The 11,176-nt window shown below is 33.0% G+C and overlaps 1 protein-coding gene and 1 long non-coding RNA gene across 8 annotated transcripts in view; one reads left to right on the plus strand and one right to left on the minus strand.

Moving 5' to 3' along the window:
• The window catches only part of LOC111088673, a 19,650-nt gene extending 11,933 nt beyond the window's left edge, over positions 1–7,717 (plus strand). The window contains exons 2-3 of one of the 2 annotated variants that reach the window (XR_002613125.1): positions 3,953–4,086; positions 7,616–7,717. This is a non-coding gene — a long non-coding RNA (uncharacterized LOC111088673). The remainder of the gene's footprint in view (positions 1–3,952; positions 4,087–7,615) is intronic. The other variant, XR_002613124.1, reaches the window with a different exon arrangement.
• The window catches only part of LOC106470772 (rab11 family-interacting protein 1-like), a 42,972-nt gene that overhangs the window by 9,573 nt on the left and 22,223 nt on the right, over positions 1–11,176 (minus strand). For 3 of the 6 annotated variants that reach the window (XM_022399404.1, XM_022399409.1, XM_022399408.1), the window contains exons 5-10: positions 10,264–10,430; positions 9,601–9,854; positions 8,185–8,325; positions 7,610–7,757; positions 7,180–7,281; positions 3,653–4,102 (exon numbers count right to left, since the gene is read on the minus strand). In XM_022399404.1, the coding sequence (XP_022255112.1) occupies positions 3,738–4,102; positions 7,180–7,281; positions 7,610–7,757; positions 8,185–8,325; positions 9,601–9,854; positions 10,264–10,430 (1,177 nt within the window). In that variant the 3' untranslated portion in view covers positions 3,653–3,737. Of the gene's footprint in view, positions 1–365; positions 458–2,253; positions 2,643–3,652; positions 4,103–7,179; positions 7,282–7,609; positions 7,758–8,184; positions 8,326–9,600; positions 9,855–10,263; positions 10,431–11,176 lie in introns of those variants that run through there. The other 3 variants (XM_022399407.1, XM_022399406.1, XM_022399405.1) reach the window with 3 other exon arrangements.

An 11,176-nucleotide genomic window follows, 5' to 3' on the forward strand; every position in this document is an offset into this window, starting at 1 on the left:
CATGAATACATAATGTTTATGACTACTTCTTGACGCATGAATACAGAATGTTTATGACTACTTCTTGACGCATGAATACAGAATGTTTATGACTACTTCTTGACGCATGAATACAGAATGTTTATGACTACTTCTTGACACATGAATACAAGTGGTCAGTATGATGTTGTGAGAATACGAAAACAATGAACATTTGTATGATATAGACAAAGTAAGTAAGAAGTTAGTATATTAAAAAGGAAACATAAGTACATATACAAGATGGTGATAAACCTGAAGTGGTATTTACAAGACATACATTCAGCTAAGGGTTCAGCTAATAAACAATTAGAAACACGTAAGATTATTAGATATGAAAAACTTATTCTTTGGTCTTTGGCCAATGGTCAAAGGAGGTCAACTTGTTAATCGGTTGGTCAAGTGATGGAAGCACAAGGTGGACACACCATTCTCTCACCTTTACACAGAAAAATAAAATAGCTCTTTTACAGCAAAATATGAGCTAACAAAAATGATGTACAAAATAAATACTATCATAAAGAAAGAATATAAAACTACAGATTCCTGCATCTACGAAAATACTTGGTCATGATACTTCAAAGATTCCGGTATCTGCAAAAATACTTGGTCATGATATTTCAAAGATTCCTGTATCTACAAAAATACTTGGTCATGATACTTCAAAGATTCCTGTATCTACGAAAATACTTAGTCATAAAACTTCAAAGAATCCTGTATTTACAAAAATACTTGGTCATGATACTTCAAAGAATCCTGTATTTACAAAAATACTTGGTCATGATACTTCAAAGATTCCTGTATCTTCAAAAATACTTGGTCATGATACTTCAAAGATTCCTGTATCTTCAAAAATACTTGGTCATGAAACTTCAAAGATTCCTGCATCTTCAAAAATACGTGGTGTTGATACTTCAAAGATTCCTGTATCTACGAAAATACTTGGTCATGATACTTCAATGATTCCTGTATCTTCAAAAATACGTGGTGTTGATACTTCAAAGATTCCTGTATCTACGAAAATACTTGGTCATGAAACTTCACTTGAGAATTAATATTCTTGAAGAACTCATTCTACAATTATAAATTCTTTAGTTATTTTATTTCTCACTTACTCTTTATAATATAATTATAAAATTATCAAACACATTTTGTAATATATGAAAACCAGTACTTGTTTTATTTAAAGAAGGTTTTGTTTTGAATTTCGTGCAAAGCTACACCAGAGCTATCTGTGCTAGCCAGCCCTAATTTAGCATTGATAGACTAGAAGGAAGGCAGCTAGTTAACAACCACCCACTGCAAACTCTTAGGCTACTCTTTTACCAATGAAAAGTGGGATTGACTATCACAGCATAATGCCCCCATATCTGAAAGGGCGAGCATGTTTGGTGGTGGGGATTCAAACCGTGACCCTCAAATTGAGAGTTAAGCTCTTTAACCACCAGACCATGATTTATAGTAAAAGTACTTTGTGCAAATTCACAAGAAAAACAGTGATAACATAACAACATAATCATGTGCAAATGTTTAAAGAATTATCAAAACTCAACTAGTTTTGACAGACCAAGATTGTCATTCACAAGGAAAAGTGTAATGACCTGAACATGATAATCCACTGTCCACTCTTTTTTTTGTGACATTTTTTAACATGTGGTCAAGTAAGTCATTAAGTTTTTTTTTGTTTTTTTTATAGCTGCCTTTGTTCTTAGTCATTCTCTTGAAGTAACACCTAGTCTGCCCATGGGGGGGATGGCTGTAATGCATAAAATGTCAACAGCAATGTTTTCCAATGGTAGTTCAGGTGATGCCTCAGAGTTACAACTTATTTAAGTTTGAATTAGAATTACAAGTTGTAGTTACTCTAGGTAAAGTCTGACATTACCTTGACAGTAAGTAATTTCAGAGTTAAACAGTCTGGTTGATGATCTTCGTCAAGTCAGTCAGATAGAAGTTATATCTGATACAGTAAATGCAACCGTACATCATCAAAAGTAAGTATACGCATGTTGGTGTAAATAACAAAATTGTTCATCTGTTTTATAAATAGTGTCCAGACTCTTTATTTCATCCTTACAAACCCAATTGTTCAAGGAAAATTCAGAACTTTTCTGTGATAGACAACTTGTCAAATCTCCTGTTATTTGGTGGTTCTATCCCATCACTAAGATAATCAGTTTGATCCAAATATACCACATTTTTTATAAGTGGAATAAATAACACATTTTACAAAGTACATCAACCTAGATAATATATACTTTTATTTTCCAACCATAAGGGATCATGACAAAATAAAAATTCTTCCTCTCTATGTATAAATAATTAAGACACTGGTTGTCCCAGAAAGTTTACATTGGATCTATACATTTATTATAACTAGTTTTCATGCATTTTTTAGTTTATGAGTGCTAGTGAAGGAATTATTTTTATAATAAAACAGTACTTCATACATACATTTTTCTTTATCTGCTACAGGTGACAGACATACAAGGATTCTGAAGAAGTACAGGCATGCTCTCCATCACACGAACTAACAAGCTGTCGATATAGTTCTCCAAGTCTCGAATCCTATTTTCTTTAAATTCTAGAACTTTCTCTTGATTAATAGCCAGGTCAACCAATTCCTAAAGGAAGTAGAAAATATAATATATCAATCATTATCACCGGCAATTCGACACGTAAAAATTATTATCATCATCACAGATACAATTTCATTCTAACATTCTAATCATAAAGAAAACAATATCACACAAAACAGTGTAGAATGAAACATTCTTCATGGGATTAATTACCTCATAATGGTTTCAAGAAAAAGTAATGGATCCAACAAGCCTAATATTTTTAATAAAAATCACGTTAAGTTATAGGTTTTTGTTTTCCATATTACTGAATAAAAGATAAAACTAATGTGTTTACATACTTGAAGATTTAGTGACTTTTTTGTTGATCAATGAATTAATCAAACAATGTCTCTAGGAACTAATACAATACTTGTTGAGATAACAATCTGTGTTAACAATGATTCGTGGTTGAATGACTGTTTGTTAAACAATGAATTAATCAAACAATATCTGTAGGAACTAATACAATACTTGTTGAGATATCAATCTATGTTAACAATGATTCGTGGTTGAGTGACTATGTTGAACAATGAATTAATCAAACAATGCCTGTAGGAACTAATACAATACTTGTTGCATTGTTTAACAAACAGTCGCTCAACCACGAATCATTGTTAACACAGATTGTTATCTCAACAAGTATTGTATTAGTTCCTAGAGACATTGTTTGATTAATTCATTGTTCAACAAACAGTCACTCAACCACGAATCATTGTTAACACAGATTGTTATCTAATTAATCAAACAATGCCTGTAGGAACTAATACAATACTTGTTGAGATAACAATCTGTGTTAACAATGATTCGTGGTTGACGGACTAGATGTTGAACAATGAATTAATCAAACAATGTCTGTAGGAACTAATACAATACTTGTTGAGATAACAATCTGTGTTAACAATGATTCGTGGTTGAGCGACTGTTTGTGGAACAATGAATTAATCAAACAATGCCTGTAGGAACTAATACAATACTTGTTGAAATAACAATCTATGTTAACAATGATTCGTGGTGGAGTGACTGTTTGTGGAACAATGAATTAATCAAACAATGCCTGTAGGAACTAATACAATACTTGTTGAGTTAGCACAATATGTACTAAAATACTTGATGATTTAATGACTTATTATTGAACAATGAATTAAAACGAAAATTCTCTATAAGAGATGTCTGTCCTGTCTTGATTAAAAGATTAAACATATTACAGTTATTTGATATTATAGTTAAAATACTTGTTGAATGACACAGTATGCTTAGATTGTTTTTTTTTGGAACACTTGCCTGATGGTTTAAGTTATTATATCTTCTGGAAGTTTCATTAACAGGAAGTGTCGAAGAGAAGTCTTGATGATAAAGATAGCTGATGTACATAGAGTTTTCTGAGACAGAAGTGGCGGGCTCTGGTTTATCAACAGTAGCATGTTCACCCTCACAGGGCCCATGAAAGGTTGGTCTTTGTTCGGCTTAGAATGAGTTTAAAACAAAAACTCTAGTAAACAATATTGTAGAAATAACGAAATCTGTTTCTAACAAAGACATTGAAACTAAAAATAATGAATGATTCAGTCCATGGCTATGTTACATAGCTTGGTTTAATGTAAAAATTAATAACCATAGCACAAACATCACCTAAGCTATGTTTGCGTTAATATAAAAAATAACACATTGTTCAAATAAGCCAATCATCCACAAAAGTTTACATAGAGACAGTGAAGACAAGAAATAGTTAAGTTTACTCCCCTAGTGAGGAAATAGGATAACAGGGCCATAATTAATCTGAGAACAGGCATGAAACCGTAGTGCATATAAACTTCTGTGAGCTCATCTAAAAGATGTGTATCGCAAATGTTAAAGTTTACCATCCACAAATCACATACAGTTTCCAAAATCCTTTCATCTTGAAATGAGATGGATGGATCAAGACACAATTTTGCACAAAAATAAACGAGCAAAAATAAAATCCAGAAAACTCAAAACTAATTGAGTTTGTCATAGATCTTGCAAGCCTTTAAACACTCATGATTTAGCACCAAGAACAGGTAGGAATAAAACCTTGAAAATTTATCTAGAACCACATAAAAGGGTTCCAAACTCCTAATTTAAGAGATGTAGAAGAAGATAAAGAAGTGAAGTGGAGAACCAGATCTAAAGAGAGGATTCAAAGGAAAGGAAACAAAGAAACCAAGAGTTAAAAAAACAAAAACGGAACATTAATTTACATGAAGAACAAAACTAAGAATATCTCATGCAAGAAAGAAATAGGACAAAGAAATGGTGACAAATAGGCAAGTGTGAGACATAAGCAAGTCCAACAATAAGGAATTCCATAAGCAAGTTATTCACATGACAAGATAGCCTCACAGTATAGTCACCACGTTGGGAGAAAGGCAAATCCTTACAGCAAGCATGTGAGTGGGTCATGAAGACAAATCCTTACAGCAAGCATGTGAGTGGGTCATGAAGACAAATCCTTACAGCAAGCATGTGAGTGGGTCATGAAGACAAATCCTTACAGCAAGCATGCAAGTGGGTCATGAAGACAAATACTTACAGCAAGCATGCGAGTGGGTCTCAGTTGAAGAATGGAACAGTTGGAAATAGTAATAATCAGAAACATTAAAAATTAGTGTTTCAGATTATTATAATCTAACAAAGTAACTAAAATATTGTCATGATGATTTCTCATTATTTCAAGGTAAGTTCAACTTAATCAGTTATTTTCACAACTCGTGAAAAAAATCAACCAATCAAATTAGTGTTTCAGATTATTATAATCTATCAAAGTAACTAAAATATTGTCATGATGATTTCTCATTATTTCAAGGTAAGTTCAACTTAATCAGTTATTTTCACAACTCGTGAAAAAAATCAACCAATCAAAAGATTTTAGTCAAGATTCCATTGTCAGTCTTAGTTGTCACCTTAAAGTTATAGCTGATAGTGCCTGTGGTAATAGCTCCCAAATGCATTGGAGATATCCCATCTACCAGACAGAATCCAAACACTTGTGTTAAACTAGCCAGTAAACATGGAAAATCAATTAAGCGTACGGAGTTGAGTGCCAACACCCACGTCTCAACTCCCTACTGCCTTTCACTGTCTGCAGCCAGTTGTGGGAACCTTACCCTAAGTTCTTATACTTCCTCAAGTAGAAATGAAACCACCCTAAAATTTTTACTATATGAAACTCCCAACCTCCACCCTTACAAAATAAATATATAATAATAAATGATCTGAAATAGAACAAAAATATTCGTGACACTATCAATTCCATGCACCACAGACGACTTGGACTACTGAGCATCTACTCGTGACACTATCAATTCCATGCACCATAGACGACTTGGACTACTGAACATCTGCTCGTGACACTATCAATTCCATGCACCACAGACGACTTGGACTACTGAGCATCTACTCGTGACGCTATCAATTCCATGCACCACAGACGACTTGGACTACTGAACATCTGCTCGTGACACTATCAATTCCATGCACCATAGACGACTTGGACTACTGAACATTACTCGTGACACTATATTAAGTGGTCACTCTGAACTAAAGTCAATGAGATGCTATAGTCATGTTGCATCTGTCTTCCACCGTCATCAGGATATAACCGTACCTCTTCCTTGATGTAGCTAACTAGGTTTCTGGTGATGAGAGTAATAAACACTATGTAATTGGCAGATTATTAAAGCTAAGGTTTGTTTCAGATCGACATCACATATACCGATATTCAGATTGTCTGTTCTATCATGACAACTCCTGTAATAAAGTACACTTCCAACTATTGTCATGTACGTAGAATACGCATTCAAAAGAGTAGATGCTCAGTAGTCCAAGTCGTCTGTGGTGCATGGAATTGAATCTTGCCTCAAACTTGGATCTCCACATGTTGCTTTTACTAAACTTGATATATTAAGAACAACTTTGCAACATTACATCAAAAACATGATGATTTACTGTTGCTTATGATAGATAATGTCAGAAAAGTTACCTACAGACCATCGTTGAATCCACATATAGATCTCATTTTAACAGCAAGTTCAAACTTTACACGACTCCCTTCTTTATTCTGAGTAGATTCTGCTTTAATCTAGGAAATTTGTTTACGGTGGTACAAGTAATAACTTTATAAATAAATCAAAACTTTAGTATTCACTAACAAGACCACAAACACACACTCAACTTTAATACTATAAATGATTACAAATATTAGATCCACTGTTGCGGAACACATTTTGACCCTTTCACATGTCCTCTTCTGTTCTTGAAGGAAATCACTCAGCTTATTTGATAACAAAAGTTCCAAATTGTTTCGAGGCACATGTCAGAAAAGGGTTCAGCTTAAGGTGTTTCCATATAAACTTATTGTTCCATAACAGTGAACCTAAACGTTTTTTTTCAATTACTTTAAATAATAATGTGTATTTACATACTATTAGGATAACAATGTATTATAAAGAAAAACAGTGAATCGAAACTTCGAGCACTTGTACAATATTTCATGTGTTGAGCTCAAGCACAAATGTCTTACCATTTCTTGTGATTCTTAGTTTGCGTCTCATGTCTCTCATTGATGGTTTCTGGCCTTCTGTATTGTTGCTATACTGCTCGTCATTGTGATCAGTTGATGAAGCTGTGATATATCAATGAAAATTATACTAGGTGTTTATAAGTTTGGTTTGTGTGCATGTAATATTAATCCCTGGTGCACAGTTGTATTCCAAGCCTGTTATTTGATCAAAGAAAACATTTGTAATGTATAAAATGAAACAACAGTAAGCAGTCAAGCCCTGTACATTAGAAAGGTAAATTTAAAATGTTTTCATAGAAATTTTGGTCAATTAATTACAACATAAAAATCAGCATATCCTACTGTTCATTATTAACATCATACTTAGATTAAAAGTTATTGATTACTTGTAACTGAAAACATGGGAGTAATATTATTATAATAACCTTACTTTTAGGTTGAGAAGAAAACAGCCTCATCCAGTCAGGTGCAGGAAGAGAAAGCTGTCTTTGGGAGGGCACAAGCTTGTCAGTATGTCCTGTAGACACTAATTCAGTGGTGTTTGAAATACTGTTAGTTCGTTGGATATAGAAACTACCCTGTAATTAGATAAAGAAACAATTTATAATCTTCTCCCCCTAAATAAAAAAGGCTTAGACATGAAAGATAATGCTGTTGCTGTTTACTCCTAAACCGGTGAAGGTCTACAAGTCAACAACACTGTCCCTTTTTACTCCTAAACCGGTGAAGGTCTACAAGTCAACAACACTGTCCCTTTTTACTCCTAAACCGGTGAAGGTCTACAAGTCTTGTTGACTTGTAGAGCTTCACCGGTTTAGAAGTAAACAGCGACAGCATTGTTGACCTGTAGACCTTCACCGGTTTAGGAGTAAAAAGGGACAATGTTGTTCACTGTCCCTTTTTACTCCTAAACCGGTGAAGGTCTATAAATCAACAACGCTGTTTCTGCTTACTCTCACCGGTGAAGGTCTATAAATTAACAACGCTGTTTCTGCTTACTCTCACCTGTGAAGATTTATTATCAGTTTCTGTTTTTGAAGAGCTTGAAGACAAATCTTCTAATGAACGTCTGTTTCCTGCAGGTCTAATCAAGGATTTTGATATGGTAGCCAGTTCAGACTGTTGTTTTGAGTGATCCATTTCATCCTAAAGTTAAAGGTTAGAATGAAAACACAAATAAAACTAACATTACTAAGAATACTCTAACATCAAATGACATACCAGCCTTTCAGAAGCAACTTATGTTCTGTTTTATTAAATAAAATAATGACCAATATTTCCAAATAGTATGTTTATTGACTCAATATCTTGCTATTTCAGCTTCGTCACAAGCTCTCAATAACACACAAGTTCACTAACATTAAAACATTCTGGAGGTACAGGTCACTATTTTGTCTACATTCTTGTTATAAATTCTAATTTACATTAAACAAGGTTAATGCTTAAAAAAAATAGTACTGAAGCAACATCAAAAATACTGATCTTCAATAACTTTGCTCAGTTTGACAAATCCAACTATGTACAAAATGTTAAAGTTAGTTTGTAACTTTCCCTCTTCTATGATGGCCTTGTTTAAGCTGATCATTCTGTAAAACATTTATGGTTCATTTCCTCACATTTTCTTCATCAAATTCTGATGGAACAAAGTACGTAAAACGTAGCTCAACTAAAGTTGCGACAACACAGCTAGAACATCTTTTCTAAAAGTAAGAGAACTGAGAAATTAATTAGTAGCAGTTTTGTTTTCATTCCATTTCTAAAAAAAAGGACCAGCAAGTCTTGCAAACAGCAAGAGAACTGAGGAATTAAATAGTAGTAATTCTGTTTTCGCTCCTGTGAACTACTGAATTACAGTGTGATATTTAATAATACGCTAAAACACCATTCATAAACTGTAACAGATTGTACCCAAGAGAAAAGAAAATATCAAATTATCATACCTGTCACTTCTTTATTGTACGAGTGCAAGTATTATGGGTACTTTAATACATGGTAATTGGAACATTTTATTCACAGCCTTATTGTCTCAAACTATTAGAGGAACATTTCCATTTTTTAGAAGAGAAGTAAGAAATTTCTGAGGAAGTAAATAAGATATAATAACTTTAAAAGAATATAAATTTAAGTTTGGATATGATTTCAATGCATAATGAAATAAAACTTTATGACAAGTAACAAATGTACAACATTTCGACAAGCTTTTGTCATCATGATGAAAAAAAAAACCTTGTTGAAACATTGTACGCTTTTAATAATGTTTCTTTCATTACCCATCTCCGAATATCATTTTCTAAAAGTGGGTTCTTCGTCATCAAATTTTATAATTTATCAATGATAGCTTGAAAGTTACTTGAAAATTTGCTCTGTTTTATTCTTACAGTTCTGTGAAGTTAGTTATGAGCTGATAACAAAACTGCCTACCATAACAGTTGGTGCATCCATTTCCTTCTCAGCTTTAGTTACTTGCTCATCAATTGAATCTTTTCTATTCAACTGTTTATTGCGAGTCCACTCTTCAATCAAGGCCTCTTTGGTCTCCCGAGGCCCCAGTTTTGTCTGATAAGGACTTGAGTGTCCAAGTTGTTTTTCTTTGAAACGAAATAATTGAGTTCGAGGGTCTAAGTTGTCCAGCTTCAGAGAGAAGGTACGCTTAGGAAAATGTTGCAGTTTATGACCTAAAGTGTAAATAATTAACATAAGTAACTCTTAAAAAATACTACAGCACACAAAAATGCTATTAAAAACCAATTCAAAATATACCCGTTTTTCATCGTATTCTTAATGTTTTTATAAATTTGATTTTGCATGATACAGGTAAAACTAGATGTCTTGATGCTTAAACAAAAGCTCTTATCCAAGTTTAAGAATGCAAGAAGTGCACAAGATAAAAACACTTCTTCAAACTCTATGAGACTGTGGGTAAGTATAAGATATCAAGCTGGAATCTGATAAACAAAGCTATTTGGGGGGACGGTTGTGTGTGTTAAAATCTTACTTCATAAAATTCATATTAAAAATACAACAGTTTGAAAAGTCTTCCACTTTTTGTTTATTTAGAAAATGCAGGCTTAGAAACCAACTTACCAACAGCACTGGCCAGTCGCTTTAAGGAATCAGATTTACTTTCCTTTGCTGTACTCAAGTCCATCAGACTCCCTGTTAGGGTGAAACTACGGACTACAAATGCAAGCCTGATCTGAAGTTCTCCTCGTTCTTTCTCTTTCTTGGACTTCCCTTGAAGTTTATACCATCTGAAAAAACAAACAAAAAAAAACAGTAATCTCAAATTAACTCTCAAACTAAAGTCCTATCAGAAACAGAAGATGCAAAGAAACATAGGTTTTTATGGTTTATTTATCCTAATTCTAGACGCATATTACTAATACATAAAATAAAACAAAAATATTCCTTTTGATTGTAACAAAACAAAATACATGTCATTGAGTTAATAAAACCATCAATTTTTTTAGTATATGAATTCAAGTATTGCGGACAGTTCAACAGTTTGATCGACATGAGTGTCTGTATTTGTGACTAGAAACTTTTACATATTGTTCATCACTTTGATCTAACAAATAATGATGTGGCCCTATCTTGTTGAATAGTGGCTTTTCTGTAATAATTTACTACATATTTTAAATATTCAATTGGTTAGATCAAATAATAAAACTGACATTCCAAAATACATGGGATGAAAGGCAATATATAAAACACAAGCATGTGACACATTAACCATTATCAGAGTTTTACTGTGTGTAACACACTATTGTTAGTATAAAACAATGACTTGACCCGAGAACTAAGATGTAAAAGTCTTCTGGCCCTTAGAATATGAACACTATTTGACAAAATGAATTGATAATTACTTGCTATTATTTACTGAAAAACTGACTAAAAAGTAAATGTGTTGTTTTCCCATTCCTTGTACAATTCCCAATTCCTTTCCAAACTTTGTACAATGATAAGCATTGTTCAAGAATCGATCTGAGAAGACTGG

The sequence above is a fragment of the Limulus polyphemus genome, unplaced genomic scaffold (genome assembly GCF_000517525.1).
Source record: "Limulus polyphemus unplaced genomic scaffold, Limulus_polyphemus-2.1.2 Scaffold4210, whole genome shotgun sequence".
Lineage (NCBI taxonomy): Eukaryota > Metazoa > Arthropoda > Merostomata > Xiphosura > Limulidae > Limulus > Limulus polyphemus.